This window comes from Tiliqua scincoides, chromosome 4 (assembly GCF_035046505.1).
Source record: "Tiliqua scincoides isolate rTilSci1 chromosome 4, rTilSci1.hap2, whole genome shotgun sequence".
Lineage (NCBI taxonomy): Eukaryota > Metazoa > Chordata > Lepidosauria > Squamata > Scincidae > Tiliqua > Tiliqua scincoides.
Genome location: NC_089824.1, coordinates 221,895,317 through 221,916,786, shown reverse-complemented (window position 1 = coordinate 221,916,786; position 21,470 = coordinate 221,895,317). Strand labels below are relative to the sequence as shown.

The 21,470-nt window shown below is 48.6% G+C and overlaps 1 protein-coding gene across 1 annotated transcript in view; it reads right to left on the bottom strand.

The window, feature by feature from the left end:
* Window positions 1–340: 340 nt before the first annotated feature.
* Window positions 341–21,470, bottom strand: part of TPX2 (TPX2 microtubule nucleation factor) — a 35,277-nt gene continuing 14,147 nt past the window's right edge. Inside the window, exons 4-16 of the mRNA XM_066624741.1 lie at window positions 18,952–19,071; window positions 17,880–17,966; window positions 15,838–15,971; window positions 14,170–14,324; window positions 13,577–13,748; window positions 12,900–13,038; window positions 9,939–10,158; window positions 8,832–8,936; window positions 5,926–6,099; window positions 4,614–4,760; window positions 3,981–4,092; window positions 2,874–3,061; window positions 341–919 (exon numbers count right to left, since the gene is read on the bottom strand). Coding sequence (XP_066480838.1) covers window positions 809–919; window positions 2,874–3,061; window positions 3,981–4,092; window positions 4,614–4,760; window positions 5,926–6,099; window positions 8,832–8,936; window positions 9,939–10,158; window positions 12,900–13,038; window positions 13,577–13,748; window positions 14,170–14,324; window positions 15,838–15,971; window positions 17,880–17,966; window positions 18,952–19,071 — 1,864 coding nt within the window. The 3' untranslated portion in view covers window positions 341–808. The remainder of the gene's footprint in view (window positions 920–2,873; window positions 3,062–3,980; window positions 4,093–4,613; window positions 4,761–5,925; window positions 6,100–8,831; window positions 8,937–9,938; window positions 10,159–12,899; window positions 13,039–13,576; window positions 13,749–14,169; window positions 14,325–15,837; window positions 15,972–17,879; window positions 17,967–18,951; window positions 19,072–21,470) is intronic.

Genomic DNA, 21,470 nt, shown 5'->3' with positions numbered 1-21,470 from the left:
AGTGTGGAAGGGATTGTCACTCCCGAATCGGCCTTTTCAGCCACACTAGACACTGTTCCAGAACCACCATTCAGAGCGCGATACCAGAGTCTTCCGAGACTGAAGGTTGCCAACAGAAAGATGGCCTTCAGACATACAAAATAAAACTGAGCATGAAGACCAGTTTATAGGCCAATTCAATCCCCAACCCTGGCACAAATGGATTTGGGAAATGATTCCCATCTCTGCCCACCGACCTCTCAACCTTTCCACTCTGTCCACCAAAAACACACACAGAGACAGGCCAAAGTAATTTATGTAATACTCTTGAAGTATATTTACAACATGGTCCGAAGGCAGAAGTTAAGTAAGAACCAAGTACAGGAAACTAAAGGGGCAGCAGGAGCACTGCCCCAAAGGAAAACAAGGCCAAAGGGTGGTGCAGGCAGAAGGGGGAAATGGCATTTCCTCCTCCCAGGGAAAAACCTGCCCAGTTGCAACATTTTATTTTTTAGTCATAAAAAAATCATTTTGCTTAGTCGTTTTGCTTCCGTATCCAATAGTTTACTAGTGTGTACAATATAAAATTGGCTCAATCTTCTCAGATTAGCCTCTCAAATACAAACAGACACATGGAAGTGACTAAGGTCAGAGCTTTTGCATCAAAAAAGTAAACTACAATGAAAACCAGCAAGAGGCAGTTTAAAAACCCAGCGCATATCCATGCGCACACGCACACTCAAGGGTCTGTACTAAAAAGTCCCAGTGGCAAGAAAGCACCACTCCCGTTTCCTCTTTGCTTGCTGGTGGCCATCCAGGCATTCACACATCAGCAGCGAAATCGGTCTGAGAAATTTGGAGACTGTGGCACCGTCAGAGGCTGGTCGCTGGGCTTGACCTCCACAGCCTGGTACTTCCGGATGGGGTTGGCTTTGTGTACCTGAGAAGTTAAAAAAAGCAAAAAGAGTGAGTGCTTGACTGCCAGGAGGCTTCCTGAGGACATGGCTGCCTTGCAAGAGAGGTCATTAGTTCATCCCCCCAGCAAGGGCTGAGCAATAGCCCTCCAAGGTATCTGCAAGGTAAAGGTTTTTCCCAGCGTTGGCACCTAAAACCATTTAACAGGAGCTCCAAGCATCTTCCCAGGGTCCTTTGGCATGGCAAGTACTCATTCAGCCTCTGAGATATGAGCCAATCCCTCCCCCACTTCCCCAACCTGAGGCTCATCCTCATTTCCCCTGATTTAGGGGAACTGCAGCAGCTGACACTTGAGACTCTACCCTCAAATTACTGCCAAACGCTACAGTCCTGCGTGTCCATTCAGAAGCAAGTCCCATTGTGTTTCATGGTGCTTACTCCCAGGAAAGTGTGCAGGATTGAAGTCAAGCAGTGGGACTCCAGCCACAAGTTTCTTGCCCTGGCGCCTTGCTTCAGGTGCCATCGTGTTCCTTGTGCCCATATCAGGGCACATCCTCTGAGGAACAAGAGTGGGAAGAAGACAAGGTCCAGAGAGACAGCCACTTGGGGACCAGGAGTGGAGAAATAAGGTCTTGAGCAGATAAGCCCGCAATTTTCAACCTTTATCAGCTCAGGGCACACTGACAAGGCGCTCAAATTGTCAAGGCACAGCACCAGTTTAAGGATATTTTTTACATATTTTAAAAGTACAGTATTGATAAGTTTTAAGATGGCATTAAAACATGTAACAAAATGCCCTAGTACAGGCTTTGATCTACACCTCATCTGAACAACTGACTGCAATGAACTGACAGCTTTCAGTTTTACATAAGAACATAACAGCCCCACTGGATCAGGCCATAGGCCCATCTAGTCCAGCTTCCTGTATCTCACTGTGGCCCACCAAATGCCCCAGGGAGCACACCAGATAACAAGAGACCTCATCCTGGTGCCCTCCCTTGCATCTGGCATTCTGACATAACCCATTTCTAAAATTAGGAGGTTGTGCATACACATCATGGCTTTAGTTGCATCACTGGAAGTATCATCTCCTAATGGAGCTATTTGGCGATTCCCCCCCTCCCCAGATTAGGATTTGCAGGTCCGGAACTGGGGGGAGGGGGAAGAAACAGGACAATTTACGCCCACGACCACCCCTCAGACAAAACTATCTTTGGAAAGGTACAAGGAACTGCAGAGGCACTTTGCCCCCAACACTAGGCACGTTTCCAACTGCCTCTTCTGGTTTTCATGCAGTGTTAGGACTGATGTATCAAGACCAACACCACCAGGGGGAGGGGGGTCAGAACTGGTTATGCATCAGTGACTAGATCGGGGCCTTCCAGTCCTTTCTTTAGAGCCCCTTCTCTGTCCTGTCGAAAAACAATTCTTTAACTGGGCTAACTGCAGCAGCAACACCTGGGTGGAAGGTCACGTGGGCACCCCATGGAAACAACTGCATTTGCTGAAGAACAGGTGACTAGGGCCATAGAGCTGCACCTGGCTCCAAATGGGAATAAAATCTGAAGTCTCACCCCTTTTCTGCCAAGGGATCTGACTGCTAACCTGAGATACGGAAAAGGGGAACACATGAAGCTTATGGCCCTTCTTAGCCTGTACACTAGACTTGGGTTAGCGGCAGCTCTCTGAACGCAGGCGGTGTTCTTTCCCAGCCCTGAAACCCGAGACCGTACAGCAGATGCCAGGGCCTGAACTTGGGAACTCCTGCCACAAGGCAAGAACTCTCCCACTAGGTTATGATCCCCGCCCAGTGGTCTGGCACAGGGCTTTGATTCAAAGCTAATGCCAACATGTGCATCTACATTCTCAGGCAACCAGGCACCTGTTCAGTTGCAGTAACTTCATGCCCCTGAGGCATTCCGCCTAAGTGCATGTCTAGCAGCATCCCACCCTCTGGGCACCACAAGGGCATCATTTACCATCTCTTCTCGGAGTTTTGCCAGCTGCTCCCTTTCGTGCTCTTCCTCGTCACGCCTCGCAGCCTCTTGCAGCCTTGCCTTCTCCGCTTCAAGCTCCGCCAGCCGCATCTCAAACTCCTTCCGTTCTCGGGCACGTCGCTCTGTGGCCAGCTCAAAGTTCCCAGGTACTGCAGAACCAGAAAGGGTCTCTGAGTTCAGAAAGTGGGGTGGGGAGGGAGAACATCCAGTAAGCAGCGCGCCAAGACACCTTTGCTGAATGGCAGCTCACATTCCTGACTCCATTTTCTAGTTTCAGGTTCTGGTAACATCTGAGATTCAATTCTAAAAGGGAAACCTCATGGATTGCCCGATCCATTTTTTTTTAGAAACTTCAGAAACTACTACTGTTTGAGAGGCTCTTTCACCATGTGTAAGTCCCTCTGCACCTGGCCAACCAATATGTCCAGAGAGACTTCAGGTCGAGCCATAAGCGACAGCCTCCATGTATTTCCCAGACCCATACTCAGAATCAGAAAGCAGGAACTGTGACATTCACATTACTTGGCACTTGATTTTAATTTCCATTGCGTTTTCACCTTGTTAAGAACCACCCTGAGCAATGGATTCTGGAAGGCCAACACAAGAAGGGAGAAATACCCTACATCGAGAACCACTTTACTGTAGCAGATCAAGCCCTGGATGGGAAGGGGGGAGAGAACTGGGCTCAAGACCCCTTTCAGCCAAGAGGTTCATTCATTGACCTTAGATCAGTCACACTCTTGCCTCTCTCACAGGGATGCTGTAAGAACAAAGGTGGAGGCAGTTGCCATACATGCGGTTCAGAGCTCCTTGGAAGGACAACGGGCTTGGCACTGCCTATCTGAAGTGGGCAGGAAAGACAATCGTTCTGAAGGTAGTGATTTATCAAAGCTTCCCCCTCCTTCATCCAAACCTTCCCCTACTCCCAGCCCCACAAGGCATTCAATTTAATCTGATAGTTCAGAAGCCAGTCCCATCAAGTGACTTAACAATGACCACCCTTTCCTCCAACAAAGAGTGGTATTATTTCTCAGGGCACACAATAACACTACCTGGGCCAGCCCTGAGGGTTGGCCAAGGAAGTCCCACCTGAAAGAGGTTTGTGGTCCTTCTTTGGCACGAAGGGCACCTGGTGCACCACAGTGCTGGGCTGAGCCTTGAAAGAGGTTGCTTCCTTCTGTTGCTTTATCTCTTCCTTGAGCTGCAGTAGGGGAGAGAGAGAGCGACCAAATCACTGCAGGGGGCCCCTCCCTCGACTAGAACAAAGGTAGGCCCCGAGAGGCCACAACAGTTCAGCAAAGCAAAGAACTACCTTTGGACTTTGATTTTGAAATTTATGATCAAATTTAGAGCATCTTCTCAGCCCATTGAAGCAGGTCCCCAAAAAGCCTCACCCATCTTTTCTGTTTTCAAATGGCTACAAGGTCACAAGAAAGTGTGGGAGGAACAGTCACTCCAAGGATAGAACTCCCGAAAGAGGTCGCTCTACCTGTGTCTGTGTTGCGGCAATACAAGTCTTGTGACAATCAGTCAGTCTTTAAGTTGCTTCCACTCCAAGAGCATCTTTCATCTCAGAGCAGCAGGACATGCATTGTGGCCAGCATTATGATAGCCACCGAGTTGACTCCATCCCCCCCATGGAAAGGGAGGAGACCAAGATGGGTTTCAGCTAACCCCATGAGCCACATCCAACTGCTACTTGCAGCAGAGCTGCCCACTCACCTGCTGCTGCCACATTTCATGCCTCATTGCCCCCCGCTTATCGATCGCCAGCTGGAAGGGCTCTGGCTTGGTGGCGCTCTTCACCTTCTTCTCCGGCAAGTCAACGTGGTCAAACTGAGGTAGAGGTTGTGCTTTGAACTTGGGCACCTTTAGGGAGGGAGGGGACACAGAGATTAGCTGCACCACTGGACTGGGAAACTTGGAATCTGCCTACACATTACATATGAAAATGAGCTCTGCTAACAGCTATTGAGACTATTGAGGGCTCTGAGACCGGCAGAAGAAGCTGACCCAAACACAAGCTCTCTTACTCCCATTCAGCAGCTAGCTTTCATTAGAGTTTGGGACAGCAAGGATCAGGGCTAAGAAAGTCTTAAGGGAGAGAGGAAGAAAGTCATGAACCAGTCAGATGGAGAAAGCCTTCAGAACTCTCTGCAGCCAGAGCTTGGTCAACAAAGGGCAGCTCTTCAAGGCTTGTTATAGCCCACGGTGGTCTACCATGTGCAGAGCATCTTTTGTGCAAAGCAGGAGGGAGCATTTTTGCTGATCTCTCCTTCCCTCCTCAGATCCCCATTCCCCCAATCTTTAGAACAAAGCTTTGAGGGCACAGGGAAAGGCAAAAATCACCCCTCTCTCTTGCACAAATGGTGCTTCTTCTGCAGACAGAGCTCCTTAGGATACAACCCCAACGTGCAGCCAGATTCAGAGACAACACTGACACACAAGCCTAACAAGTGTTTGGTTGGTCAGCTGTTCCTAGTCATGAAAGAGCTGGCCAAGGGAACAAATCAGAACTAGAGTTCTAGAATGACTCATCCAAAGGCAAAGACTGGACAGGCACTGGGGAAGCGTCATTCAGCTGCAATATCTACAGCTGGAACTCTCCAAGGGGGGACTGGACTTCAGGCATTCTGATGGGTTGGAAGTATAGAAGTCATCAGCCAAAGAGCAGGAATAGCTAGGGAAGCAAAAGCCAACCACTTTTTCCTACAGGAAATGCAGACAGCAGTGTCAACAATAGTTAGACACCAAGACAAGAACCCTCTGTCTCGATTACTTTTAGAAATATTCCCATAAGCAGAATTAATTTCAAGCAGTATTGCCAACCAGACACGATGCGGGTTTTCTGAAACCCACAGGAACATCTCACTCTCTGGCCTACTCTTTCATTGTAGCCCGTTTCATTGCAAGGATTCACTTTATTTGGCAAGTGTGGACTAGGACATCCCAAATAGCAAAAGCAATTGGCCTCCAAATCAAAAGAGCTTCACTGCCCCTACCCCACAAACAGGCCCCCTTTCTCCCCAAATACCTCTTCTTTCTGCAGCTCTTCAATTTTCTTCTCTTTCTGGAGCAGCCTCTCTCTGTCTCGAGCATCAAAGGAAAAAGGACATATTTCCACCTGTCGTGGCTCTGTGGCTTTTGGCTTAAAGGGCACTCCAAAGTGCGGCATGGGCTTGGCTTTGATCACAGGGACCACTTCTTCCTGCAGGAGACAACAGTCTCAGGAAAGATGCTGGGAAAGCAGAGCACCCTTCAAACTTCGGAACTAGTCATAAATCCTCTTGTGGCAACTCAACTGAGAGAGCAGACGTCCATCTACAACAGGGGTGCTCAATAGGTAGATCGCGATCTACCGGTAGATCGTGAGGCAAAATGAGTAGATCGCGGACCCGTCTCTCCAAACTGTTAATATGTCAGTTTCGTCTAGTGATTATTTAGCTGACACTAAACTGAAACTGACACTTTAGCTGCTCTTCAGGGGGCGGGAGTTCGAGATGGAGTCGCTCCGATGGCGGTAGCCGCGGGAGGCCCCGAGTGACCCTCCCCTTCCCTTCCAGTCCCTCGATTGGGGCTGACAGGTGAGATGACCCCCCTGCCGCCTGCACGTGCAGCCCCTCCCTATGGAAACAGGGAAGCCCCCCGCCCCTTCCGAGGAGGACCTGCGACACTTCCCTCTCCCTGCTGGTCTCGGGGCGCAGCCACAAAGAGTTTGGGGGGCGGGGAGCAGGGAGCTCCTCCCCCCCGTAGTGCAGCAAGGTTGGGCATGTGCCTCTTGGGGGGACCTGTGGCTGCCCCCAGTATGTGGGGTGGGGAGAGAGGAGAGGCCTCCCGTGTGCTTCCTGAAGCATCTGGTGGGCCACTGTGGGGCACAGGAAGCTGGACTTGGTGGGCCTCCTCTGACCTGGTCCAGCAGGGGCTCCATACATCAAAGGGGGTGTCTGTCAGACGCTTCCTTCCCCCCCGGTAGATCTCCGGGCCTTGCTGGGTTTCAAAGTAGCTCTCGAGCCAAAAAAGTGTGAGCACCCCTGATCTACAAGCATGGCTATAGTCCATACTTTAACAGAGTTAAGTATTGTAACTACCGGGTAGATGGGACTCATCAGCCTGGGAAGGCAGCTCATCTGAGAGAAGGAAAACTCTGATCCCAAACCTCCACTGCCTTGTAGCTACATCTAGTTAAGGAAAAGGCTTCAGGAGCCAAATGGTTGGCAACCTTCAATCTCGAAAGACTATGGTATAAGCCTACAGCACCCAGTATTCCCAAGCGGTCTCCCATCCAAGTACTAACCAGGCCTGACCCTGCTTAGCTTCCGAGATCAGACAAGATCTGAGGCAAAATCAGGAGCCGGAGTCCCTGAGGCAGTTCATGGCTGAACACAGTCATAAGAACATAAGAACAGCCCCACTGGATCAGGCCATAGGCCCATCTAGTCCAGCTTCCTGTATCTCACAGCGGCCCACCAAATGCCCCAGGGAGCACACCAGATAACAAGAGACCTCATCCTGGTGCCCTCCCCTACATCTGGCATTCTGACTTAACCCATTCCTAAAATCAGAAGGTTGCACATACACATCATGGCTTGTACCCCATAATGGATTTTTCCTCCAGAAACTTGTCCAATCCCCTTTTAAAGGCGTCTAGGCTAGAAGCCAGCACCACATCCTGTGGCAAGGAGTTCCACAGACCGACCACGTGCTGAGTAAAGAAATATTTTCTTTTGTCTGTCCTAACCCGCCCAACACTCAATTTTAGTGGATGTCCCCTGGTTCTGGTATTATGTGAGAGTGTAAAGAGCATCTCCCTATCCACTCTGTCCATCCCCTGCATAATTTTGTATGTCTCAATCATGTCCCCCCTCAAGCGTCTCTTTTCTAGGCTGAAGAGGCCCAAACGCCGTAGCATTCTGGCAACTCCTGCGACGCCGCTGGAATCAACCATATTGGCCTCTGCCTTTCCACTGGACCATTTTGGCAACGTGGAGAGGGGGGGGATTTGCTGCATGGGAAACAGTCTATCCTCCATATCTACTTTACCCAGGCTTCGCGCACTGAAGAGGACACTGTTCCCGAACTACTATTCATAGCGCGATACCATAGTCTTCCGAGACTGAAGGATGCCAACAACATTGTAACTATAGGTCATCCCTCGTTATCCACTGGGGTTCCAGAACCCCCAGTGGATAAAAAAAAATCAGTGGATAAAAAAACAGTGGGAAAATAGATTTAAAGACCCACTTTCAGGTTTTTGTCCCTCCATTGCTCCTAATAGAATAAAGTCATGCCTCAATGTCCGCAGGAGTTTGATTCTGGGATTCCCTGCTGATACCATAAAATATACTAAATAAAAGCAGTTTAAAAAAATTAAAAAGTGCATCCCTTTACAACTGCGGTTTAGAAACAGTTTTTCTTCCTGTTGTAGAGAGGCAGTCAGCAATTAGAAATGAAAAGGACCCCCTGCCTTTGCCTGGTTCAGATGAAGAACGGAATGATTGCTTGCATGACTGTTTCTCTACAACAGTAAAAAAAAGTTTAGGGATGCATTTTTCCCCTTCTCTAGGGAACAGCACATTCCTTCTCATTTGCAGTGGCCATTCGTGTTGAGTCAAATCCGTGTATAAAAAATCTGTTTATTAACAAGGTTGAACTTGTAATATTGCAGAAGGGAGCAGACCACATTAATTTGTAAAGAAGTGAATACAGGTGTCATCCCCGTATCCGAGGTTTCACTTATCCACCAGTGAAACTCACAAATTCCCTCTCATCATGCAAATAACTGGTTTGTCTGATTGCAGTGCCCTCCTCTCAATGCTTCAGTCTCTCTGTCCTGCTGTAAACACTAACAGGAAGCGAGTTGGAAGGCTGAACACAAATAGTTTGCAGCAACACAGAGACAGCGAGACACTGCAATTAAATACAGGCATGAGAGAGACGCACCTTCTCCTTCTCCTGCTCTCTGGCCAGGGTGCCCATTTTGTTCTTCAGGGCAAAGGCTGGGGACTTGGGAATGGTGATAGGAAGTGGTTTTTTCTCTGGAACACCCTGCAGAGAGAAAATAGCAAATTAAAGCAAGGATGCCAAGCTCAGGAATTCTGAAAATGCATCACCAGGAAACCAGCAATTTGAGAAGCAGACCCCCTCCTCAGTCACACATTGAGAACATCAAGTTTCCACTGGGAGTCCAAAGAACACAGGCAGCTTCGGTTGATGACCAAGACCTACAGACCTTAGGTGGAGCCTGGGGGCCCTCCACAAGATTCTCATCTTGTCCAATCACTTTACTAGCTCAGCTTTGGTTCAATGATTACAGGGAAATAGTTTACAAATTCCAGAGGATTACAGGGGAACAGTGTTTTAAAACTTCTGCATTCACAGGACTTTCCGTAGAGATGTCTACTGAAGAACTCCGAGCATCCACAATGGAACCTCTGGGCATGGCAAAGCCTTCTGAGACAAGTGCTACCTAGAGCACAGAACAAGGGTAATGTGGAGCGCTGACCAGGCCTACTCAGCCTCACCATTAACATATACTCACTGAGCACATGCTCCGATTCATACTCAACATTCCCTGGGGGAAGGGCTGTGCAGTCTGGTAATCGACGGTCATACTGGTTATTGAAACAGCAGAGCACTAGTTCAGCATAGCAGACATGAGACCAAGATACAAATCAGAAAACCCTGATTAGTCTCTTCCCCGCCCATCAATCTAGGAGGTGGGCCTTAGTTACACAGTCTGCAACATGCTGAAGATACTGACCTACCTCACAGGGATGTTTTAAAGATAACAAGGTATTCATGATGTACTTTGAGATCTTGAAAGCACTGTATCAATGCCACCTATGATTTCTTACTGAAGAACCCCCAAATAAGTTCCCCCAAAGGATTCCGGTGCTCCTTGATCCCAGTACAGTTTGAAACTGACTATCAGTGAAGAAAAAGGGAAGTATACCAGTATAGTGGACCCCAAGGGCAGAATCTATTTTCTGCTTGGAGTTGCTTAAGGGGACTTTCCCTCTCAGTAGATAAGGAAGTGGCAAACATTACCACAACATCCTCCAAAATTTTCATTGGACATGGCCGGGACCGGAACTCAAAGCGCTCCTCCTCCTCTTGTGGCCTTTTGCTCTCGCGCTCCTGAATACGTTTTTCGATCTCCAAGTCAAAGCCAATTGGTTTGGTGGGCTCCTTCACAGGAGGCTTCTTGGGCAAGACTGGGCCACCCTCCAAAATTCGTGGGTTGAGTTCTTGAGCTTTGAATTTGTACCTGCAGAAGAAAGATGAATAATGAGAAACGGCCCAGTGCAAAGTGGGAAAGAGCACCTGCAACTCATGATGTGGAAAGATGCTTTAATCCACCTCCACAAGACTGCTGCAAACGTGGAGCTGGACAAAGGAGTTTAGAGTCCAACAATCCCCTTCCTCAATGGGTCTCTTAAGACTGTAAGTTCTTTGAGACAGGGACCTGTCTTCTCACAGCAGTGAGACATCATGATCTACACCTGGGTGGTGTTACTAGGTATGCTTGTTGAACATATATTTTAACAGGAGCACATGGGGGAATTTTGTGTGCTGGGACCCTATGCAGTGCTCAATGGCACAGCTCCATGCAGAAGGGAAGAGGGCAATGGTACACATACACGCTTATTGTGGGGATCACCAAAACCCAGTGTCGCTTGGTCATTCATAAGGCTGACTCTAAAATGTAAACAGTTGGTATGTACAGAAAGCAAGAGGAAGTCCTTGAAGAGGGAAAATGAGCATGCGATGGAGCAAGCACGAAGTGAGAGAGAAGAACGTAGGGATATAAGAAGGGTTTGCCAGGGATAAGGGGAGAGGCTGAGAGAAAGAAAGGAAAGCTACAAGAAGGTTCCTCACATTTGAGCCTCAGCAAAAGGTTATGGCTGATGGTTGTCTGTGGCCTGACTCAAGGGCCACGGGTAAGAAGCAAGTACCTCAGCATGGCCATGAAGTCACTTCACTCACAGGCAATGAGGGAGCCAGTCTCTCCCACCAAATGACCCCTCTTAACTGATATCCCAAGCCTTCAAGAAGGGCAAGGCAGCATGAGAGTTCGGACAGACAAAAGAAAATTTTTCTCAGCATGTGGTTGGTCTGTGGAACTCCTTGCCACAGGATGTGGTGATGGCATCTGGCCTGGACACTTTTAAAAGGGGATTGGACAAGTTTCTGGAGGAAAAATCCATTTTGGGTTACAAGCCATGAAGTGTATGTGCAGCCTCCTGATTTTAGAAATGGGCTATGTCAGATGCAAGGGAGGGCACCAGGATGCAGGTCTCTTGTTATCTGATGTGCTCCCTGGGGCATTTGGTGGGCCGCTGTGAGATACAGGAAGCTGGACTAGATGGGCCTATGGCCTGATCCAGTGGGGCTGTTCTTATGAAAGATGCGCAGCCCCTCTTTGGCATTCTTGGTGGAGCTGGTTTGTTCGATGGAGACAGAAGGCTGATCTCAAGCTTTTCCAAACACAGTGAAGAACACCCTATGCTCACATGCAAGAGGAACTGATCAATGTCATCAGTTTGATTGTACACAGGACAAAGGAAGATGGGGGGATTGCAAGTTGAAGGTGAGGCTGTACCAAGGACTGCCATCAGCCCTGCTTCAAGTCATGGGACTAGCCTGGGTCATGCTGTGGTGGACACTCAGGGCCATGTACTGTGTATATACACATTGTGCATCTTGCACCCTAAACAAAAATGCTGCTTGAGCAACAGGGAGTGGCCAGCTGTCCTATCTACTAGCCACAAGAGACCTTTATCAGGCAAGTCTGACTTTCCTATCTAGCGGCAGAATATGCAAGTCACCCACACTAGAGTCCAAGAGAATGCTACTATGTTCATTTTAGTGCTCCTGCACTGGAAAGCGTTTCCACCTCCTTTGGCTCACATCTAATGAAGACATTTCCTTGGTAGCAAAAGTTTACCCAAAAATGAGCACACACAATAGCAGCCTGGCAGATCAAACCACAGGTTTATCCAGTCCGGAATCATGCTTCCCCATAGGGGACAACCCAATGCCTCTGGGAAGCTCAGGAGAGAGAGACAAAGCCACACCCCTCTCTCAAAACTGGTATGCAGAGGTACACTGCCTATGGGACTGGGTCTGCACACAGCCAGTGACAGACTTCTGCTTCGCTATGAGGTTTGTCTAATCACCTTTTATTAAAGCTGCCACCCCCACATCTGGTGACAAATTCCACTGACAACACATGCATTGTCGCCTTCCTTCAGAAGGAAGGCTCTCCAGCCCCTAATAGCTGTGGTTGCCCTCTTCTGCAATATGCTTTTGGAGACATGGTGACAGGACCAAATGTAGTATAACCCAAATGAAACTGCACCAGAGATCTGTGTAGGGGTATTATAATATCAGCAGCCTTATTGTTGATCCCTTCTCCAGAGGCCCCAGCATGGAATTTGTGCCTTCCTCACATATGCTGCACCGTGTTACCATGTTCTCTAAGATACCCCCATGGGTCCCCACCTCAGTAACAAAGTATCTAGGCATGAACGGCCCAACCCAAGATCATCAAAGAGGAGAACCATGGTCATCCTGGTAAAAACCATGTTTGAGGTTTTTGTTCTTAATTTTAAAAAATTTATCACCCCATACCCAGGATTCACCCAAACACTACCACACAGTGACCAACTCCAGCAGAATTTAGAATTCAAAGCAAGCCAGAGGATGACTGTCACGTACAACGGCCTGAGCAACCAAGCAGCAACTGCTTGCCAAGCGAGACTTGTTCTCATATTAGCAGGAAAAGGCCAAGAGCAACAGAACCTGCTGCCCTGCCCTGGGATGTGTTCCATGGAGCAGCAGGCCCCCCCCCCCCACAGCCACTGCCCTGCTACCTGCCCTCAACAAGCAAACGCTTGGCTCCATTGCTATACAAACACAACACCCAGGAAACACATCCAGGCTGTGCACTGAACTTGGCCCAGGAGTCTTTTCCGGTACAGCCTTCAGGCAAAGAGTACCACTTACTGTTGGAGCTCCACAAGCTGCTCAGCCTCCAATTCAGCTGCACTCTTGCAAGTTACAGGTCTCAAGCGGCTCTTGGTCTCAAGGTGTGGAGTTCTGGGGTTGGTCAGCCTGGCCTTCAGTGGTCTTCTCTGAGGTACACCTGCAGAAAGAGGCCGGAGGTAGCAGCACAACAGTCAGGTCTTTCAGGCAGCCAGGATAGGACAAGCCTGAGAAGCAGGACAATTTGAGAGCCATGGACAGCCATCTGGTTCGCAAGGAAGAGCCCCACTGCTGAAAGTTTGAGCTGAATATGCAGATGGGCTCATCTTTCCCAGCACCTCCCCACCCAGCAGAAAACACAGTTCTAAATTCTGCAGATTGACAGTTTTACTCCAATGAAATTGATTTGGGGGGCATTTTTCTAAAACAATCAAGTAGTCCATTTGAGGTTGGGGCACCTCAAGTCCCCCACCCTGAGCCATCTTGGCCCCTCCCTTTCACCACTGAGGGAAGTTCATGCAAGCTTAAAGGGGATGACACTGGAGCTCCCTACCTTGGGGAGTGAGTGAAGTGATGTGATGGTTTCCCAGCCAGCCACCAGCAGATTCCAAATGGATGGATCATTGCACACCAGTTAGGAGGGGCTGGTCACAAAGAGGCTCAGAAAGAGCTCTCTGCCAGCCCACCTGGACCCTTACCTTCCTCCTCCTTCCTGCTCCTCAGGTGGTAGCGCGAGGGAGTGCGTTTCTGGAAGTTTTCCACCTGCAGGGCCAAGGGTATGTACTCTGAAGCTGCTTCCTCGCGCTTCCTTTTGTTGCCCTCAGAAAGGTTGAAGGGCTTCGGGACTGTGGGCCCCTTTGGTCCTCGGGCCTGTAAGCAGACACACCCAGTGGGTTACACAGCCAGAAATTCTGACAACAGAACTGAGGTGAACAAAGACATTTCTTCTGAAAAGACACAAACTGCTGCCTACCAAACATGCCTGATCTGCAAGCCAGTTTGTTTCTAGAGTCACAATCCAGTGACTCTTCAGAAGAGGTTCAGTGAAAATAACCTTGTCTACTGCTGAAGCAGACAGTCTGCTAACTGGAGAGAGTCAGAACAGGCCCAAGTCAGAGGCCCTCAGAAGCATTTGCTCTCTTCCCTTCCATCTCCATCTTCCCTGCATGCCCTGTGCAGACCCTGCCAGCTGCAAAGAAGCTGCTGTTCTCCCCCAGGAGTAGCATGAGTGACCAGCTGAAGGTTCTGTAGGCAGCCAACCCAATCTTAAGGCCCAGTGCCTCCCCCTTACCGGAGACGGTGGGCACTTCCTTAAGGCAGCTGTGAAATCCACCTCCTTATACTCTGTTCCTGGCTGACTTTCACCACGCAGCTTAATTCTCTCATCGGTGCTGAAGTGGAAGTCCACTGGCTTGGTTATGTGGCTCGCCATCTTTGATTGTGGTCCTGGGGGAGGGGGAAGAGATGGTTCCCTGGGTTAGAGGGAAGCCAGTGCAAACCCAGAAGCATTCCAGGAACATGCATGAGTCCAGTAGGACTAAAGGAAGCTTGGACAACACAGGCTGAAGCATCAGTAGACAAGAAAGCATACAGACCAATGTCAACTATATGCCTTCAAGCCAAATGGACAGGAATAGCTGGGCTGAAAGCACAACAGGCTGGGAGCTGCCAAATACATCACAGACCAGAGGTATAGCTATGCAGCTCCTTTGCATCCGCTTCTGGTCAAGGGAAGACCAAGTTGAAAAGAGGCCATTGGATGCGATCCCTGGCCGGAGCATTTTCCTTTGAAGGGCATCTATGGGGTTGAGCTGTTGGGATCTGATGGTTGCAACTCCCACTCATTAAGTCCCTCTCCTTGTGTCTTCAGGGCCCTATCAAGATTTGCTAGCCTGAAAGGCCAGGAGCAATGCATTGGAACACTGCCTCTAGCTTAGGCACTTAAAATAAGCAGTAGTGGTAACGGCTGGGGGCTGGGGACAAGAAGAGGCCCTCAGTTCAGCTGTACTTGTCCTAAGAGGCAACTAAACAGATGGGACAGGTCAGCCTGGGAAGGCAGCTCTGATCCCAAACCTTCACTGATCCCAAACCTCCACTGCCTTGTGGCTACATCCAGTTATGGAAAAGGCTTCAGGAGTCAACCTCGAGGCAAAATCCGGAGCCGGAGTCCCTGAGGCAGTTCATGGCTGAACACAGTCACGTTCTGGCAACTCCTGCGACGCCGCTGGAACCAACCGTACTGGCCTCTGCCTTTCCATTGGACCATTTCAGCAACGTGGAGGGGGGATTTGCTGCATGGGAAACAGTCTATCCTCCATATCTACTTTACCCAGGCTTCGCGCACTGGAGAGGACACTCTGTTCCAGAACCACCATTCAGAGCGCGATACCATAGTCTTCCGAGACTGAAGAATGCCAACAAGACAAGGTAACGGCAATGATAGCAGTGGAAAGACTCCAGAGTTTGCCAGGACAGTTACTCTTCACACAGTTCAGAAGGAAAGTTGTATCAAACACTTAGTTTCAGTTGGAAGCACTCTGCACAACTCACTGTTGTGGCTCTGCAAATGCAGTTTTGAGGGCCCACCAGTGGTCTAAGATGGTGCTTATGAACACAGTGTACTAGATGGGCCTCGGCATTGAATGCAACAGGTCTCCAAGGCAAGGAGAGACGCCTGTATTAGGCACTGTACAATGACACCCCTATTCATAGCAAGCTCCGAGCAGTAAAGCCCACGTTAGCCAATTCAGTCACAACCAAGCATGTTTGCGCAGCATGGCTGAGTCTGAAATGTGCACATATCCTGACGCAGATGTGCAATGAAGTTAGACCTGTGTGTGCAAGGCCAGTGCCCTTGAAGGAAGTGTAGGGTGAGAGAAGGACGCAGATCAACAGTGCGTCACCATGGCAGGTGGAAGCCACCACCTGGGCACTCCCACCAAGCAACCTCCAAGCCAACCTGGTCCAGCAATGGCGGCTTTCAGAGACTCCTCATTCTTCTTGCGCAGCTCAGCAACCTCTTCCTGCATCTGCTGCATCCTCTCCAGCTCCATCTGTTCCGTGGACTTCAGCTTGCTGGGTGGATTCCTAGCCCTGGGCGGGGTGGGGGAGAATAAGGTTCGTGTCAGAAAGAACATGTCACAGCAGCTTCCACAGGATTGGAAGTGACGGGTGGGGATACCATCATTGGTGGAAAACTGAACTAGCAAGATGCCCCATCCAACAGCATGGGAGGCAAGGGCTTCCAAGTGTATTTGGGGCCAAGTCCTACTTCAGAAAGCTGACAGCCAGGGACAATGGGGAAGATCCAAGCTGCAATCGCTGCTGAATTACAGATTCACTGAGCAAAGCCAGTAGTTAGCACCCCTTCCCCCTTTTTGCACAAGCTAGAGCAAACAAGAAGCTGAAGCCACCTGCAAGCATCCCCTTCCTCAAAGGTCATTTACCCTCTTGCAAAATTAAACTGACAAGTTGGCATCATGTCCAGGGAGCAGCACAGTTTGGTTTGGGGCCACTTTGCACAGTGCTGAATGACTGAAGAGCTTCACGTCACAAGAGCATTTTGCAGAAAGATACGAGTTTGTCAGGCATGGAAAAGCACACACAGATGACCAGCTACTGCAGTTCTGGTGAGTTCCAACCCCACTCGGAGCAGCAGGAGGACTACAAACTCCTGGACACACATCGAGCCATAAATGTGCCAGAAAGCCTTGCGGCAGCCGAGGAAAAGCCAGGAGGCCTCCTCTACTCAACACACAGTGCTAGGTGCAGCACTGCTATATCATTCCCAACCATATCCTTCCAGATGCACCCAAGATGCCTTCCTGCAAGATCCACCTCCAGCATTTGTCATACAGCAGCTGGATCTGCTGCCTCTGAAGATGAAGGATTTTCACTGACATGGCTATGATAAAACTATGAATCTGGAAGGCATCAAGCAGGGCCGGCCCTTGCATCTGGTTGCAGACTCGGGCCCGAGCAGAGGAGTGGCCACAAGACACCCACCACCTTTCCCCATTTCTGCCACTGTGGATGGAGCCTCCTTACCAGCCCCTCCTTCCACAGGGCTCTAATCAAAGCAGGCCACGCTCCCTGCTCTGTGCAGAGCCCACATGGAGAGAGGTTGCTCCATTCCGATCCTTAGAGTGCAGTGATCGGACTTGCTCACCTTCTTCAACTGGGAGCTTTAAAAGAGTGGGGGGGGGGAGCAGGAAGGAATGAGGTTGCTTTCTTCTGCATGGGTTCTTTAAATGCAAAGCATCCTGCAAGTGATACAGGGGTGGGGTGGGGAGGGGTGGCACATTCCCTGTTTTGATTCAAGAGTCTGCACAGAAGGAGGAGCCAGGTAAGGGGGACCAGCAGAGCTGGGTGAGTGGGTCGGAGAGCAGTTGGTCGCCACAGGCAGCCCGAAAGGTGCAGGTCCAAGTTAGCAGCACCCACTACATCTCATGGTAGTTAGTTCTATTGCCAACTCAGGTAGCGTCAACCCTCCATGCAGTGTTTCCAATCTATAAATCCCACACACACCACAGAGAAAATAAGACACCTGCATGTTTTTGCCTGACCCCATTCATTTCAGTGGGGTTTGCACTGGCAATGATCTGTGCATACCTTCAGACTTTCAGCCTGTGTAACCCAGAAGCTCTGGACACGCCACACACAAAGCATGACCCTCACCTGCTTGCAAATATTTATAAGAACAATCCATGTTTCTAATTATTTACCGGGCCATTGAAATCACAAGCTCTTATTAAAGGGTCCTTCACCTCATTTCTGAGGTGGAGGCAAGAGTTTTGGTATGGGAGAAGCATGGACCACATGAGCACATATTCATTAGCTGGACATACACTTTTTTAAAATTAAAAACTAAGCAAAGTAGTCTCCAGCTGAGCTTCTATGAGGACAAAACAGGAGCATGAAGCTTTCCACTGAGTAGACACAGATCGCTTTAATCACAGCCAGAAACAAAGGCTCTCAACTGAACCACATCAAGCTACCTACTTAGGCGTCGCAGATCTGATGGGTGCTTTAGTCCTCGACGGCAAGATGTTCAAGGCAATTTCACCCAGTTTCTCCGAGTTATTAGATCTGTAGGAAAGAGTGAAAGGGATCAGACCTCTGGCTACTGGTCACATACTCTCCAGTACAAGCAGTATCCTAGCCATCACCAGTCTGTGAAGATAGACCAAGACACCAGTGTTGCAAGGCAATTCAGAGATTAGGCTTACCTCAATACATGGGCAGCCAAGTAGCGCCTAGATATCTTGGGCAGTCTGCCAGAGCTGGAGAAGGAACAGCACATGACCATTTACTTGCCCTGAATATGCTGTACATTACATGGGCTGCTGCCATGGCAGGGAAGCGCCTGCAGTTTTCAATTCTTCAGACCACAGGGTCAACCCTACAAGGTTCACTGCTGCTTCTGACCTTTCCCAGACACTGCCAGGTCCTTCCCACAACCATGAGGGTCAGAAGCATTAAACAAAGGGTGTACTCTGCACACGTGTCATCATGGCAGTTCTGCACCAAGGCAACCAAATTCTACAATGAATTCTGCAGTTTGGATACATTTGAATAGTTTCTCTTTCTTTACATAATGGTTTTGTTAGCCATGGAAGATGGGCAAGAAGCGACACAAGCCGCAAAAACCCTCCCTTCAGTCACTACAAATCTCCTTCAGTAATCTCTAGCTTCTCAGAGTTCACACAGATGGGAATCTTCCCATCTACTTGAAAGGACATCTTCACAATCATAAGCACTTGAAAGGTGCCTTTTTTAAAAAGTGCATCAAGTTTTCCAAGAAGCTGCATTCTATGCCAAGCACCAAAGTATGCGCTTAGACAGAATGGGAGCACACACACAACCCCAACATTCATATTTTTGCACAGCTCTCTTTGTTTCAGTGACACATGTGATAAGAATATCCAGCTACATTTTTTTAAACCAGATCAGGCATCTCTTTGAGCACTTTGTTTTGTACTTGAGAAGGATTGGCACTACTGCTAAGTAATCCAGATGCAAAATAGCAATCCATTCCTCTGTACCTCCTAAACCAGCAACCCGTCAAACCTACATTTTCCGTTTCTTTGTGGGTGGTGTCTCTTGCTTGTTGGCCTCAGACCTCTCCGCTTGGCTCTTGGCTACAAGTCTGCGCTGGGCACTCTTTCGTCTAGCTGAGCATCTTTTTGCCACCCTAGATAGGAGGAAAGATGTGGTTAAGAACATAAGAACGCAAGAACAGCCCCACTGGATCAGGCCATAGGCCCATCTAGTCCAGCTTCCTGTATCTCACAGCGGCCCACCAAATGCCCCAGGGAGCACACCAGATAACAAGAGACCTCATCCTGGTGCCCTCCCTTGCATCTGGCCTTCTGACATAGCCCATTTCTAAAATCAGGAGGTTGCACATATACATCATGGCTTGTAACCTGTAATGGATTTTTCCTCCAAAAACTTGTCCAATCCCCTTTTAAACGTGTCCAGACCAGATGTCATCACCACATCCTGTGGCAAGGAGTTCCAGGGACCAACCACACGCTGAGTAAAGAAATATTTTCTTTTGTCTGTTCTAACTCTCCCAACACTCAATTTTAGTGGATGTCCCCTGGTTCTGATGTTATGTAAGAGTGTAAAGAGCATCTCCCTATCCACTCTGTCCATCCCCTGCATGATTTTGTATGTCTCAATCATATCCCCCTTCAGGCGCCTCTTTTCTAGGCTGAAGAGGCCCAAACGCCGTAGCCTTTCCTCATAAGGAAGGTGCCCCAGCCCAGTAATCATCTTAGTCACTCTCATTTGCACCTTTCCCATTTCCACGATGTCTTTTTTCAGATGCGGCGACCAGAACTGGACACAATACTCCAGGTGTGGCCTTACCATTGATTTGTACAACGGCATTATAATATTAGCCATTTTGTTCTTAATACTTTTTCTAATGATCCCAAGCATAGAACTGGCCTTCTTCACTGCCGCCGCACATTGGGTCAACACTTTCATCAACTGTCCACCACCACCCCAAGATCTCTCTCTTGATCTGTCACAGACAGCTCAGAACCCATCAGCCTATATCTAAAGTTTTGATTTTTTGCCCCAATGTGCATGACTTTACACTTACTGACATTGAAGCACATCTGCCATTTTGCTCCCTATTCTGCCAGTCTGGAGAGATCCTTCTGGAGCTCCTCACAATCACTTCTGGACTTCACCACTTGGAAAAGTTTGGTGTCGTCTGCAAACTTAGCCACCTCACTGTTCACTCCTGTCTCCAGGTCATTTATGAAGAGGTTGAAAAGCACCGGTCCCAGGACAGATCCTTGGGGCACACCACTTTTCACCTCTAGTTAATTCTAGTTACCTCTAGTTCACTTCTAGTTAATTCTCTACCTCTAATTACCTCTAGTTAATTCTAGTTCACCTCTTAGTTAATTCTAAAGCCACTAGAGCAGTGTTTCTCACACATCTAGCACCGGGACCCAAGTTTTAGAATGAGAATCTGTCAGGACCCACCAGAAGTGACATCATCAAGCAGTAACATTTTTAACAATCCCAGGCTGCAATGCTACCCACCCAGGAGTAAGTCCCATTTACTATCGTTGGTAAAAGAATATACATAGTAGGTTAAGAATACAGGTCTGTAATATTTCTCCAAATGCAGTCACATACCATGGTAGCATCAAGTCTAATATATTAAAAATAAAATATTGTAATGAATGGGGACCCACCTGAAATGGGCTCATGACCCACCTAATGGGTCCCGACCCACAGTTCAAGAAACACTGCACTAGAGAGTTGGGCAAAAAGAGAGAGAGCATCCTAAAGCTTCCCGGCCAGACCAGGAAGGAATCTAGCTGGAACGAGGAGTTCTATGAAAGACTAGAACTATTCAATTGTAAAAATCCCTACGGCGGTTTAGAACAGCCTGCCTGCGTAAACCGCCTTGGATTAAAGTCTGAGGAGAAATCTGACGACCAAAGAAAGGTAGTATATAAATGCCTGTATAAATAAATAATAAATAAAGCCAACATCAAATTCCAGCTATGATAGCACTATGGAGCCACTTCTGACCAATCAGTCAAAGGTTGATGTGGCAAGCCAAGTAAGCAATGGCAAGGCCTCTGTACCAAGACAGAGGTGCAATTGCTGCACAGGATACTGCCTATCCTGATATCCCAACATAACACCAGTTCTCAAGCGCCAGAGAAGAAAGGAAAGGGTCTGCCAGATGGAAGGCACCCAAGCCATGATCTGGAAAAGCAGATCAGTTACTACAGAATGCTGGAGCATCTCTTACGCTTTTGAATGCTCCATGAAATAGTTTACTCAGTCGCAGAACTTTCCATTAGTTGCTTTAGAAAGTCAATGGAAAAATCCCAACTGGTGTCACTCTTAAACCCAAAATAATAAGTTAGATCCTTGAGCGATGCAAAAGATAATTTTGCTCACTTGTATGGAGATGAAAGGCTGGGTCCTTATGCAACATCATGAGATCCTCAGTCCAGAATCACTGGGCTATTATCAACCTGCAAGATCCTGGGCAGCAATGACGATTAGAAGCCTACAGTCTCGTTTTAGGATTTCACCTCCTTTCCATTG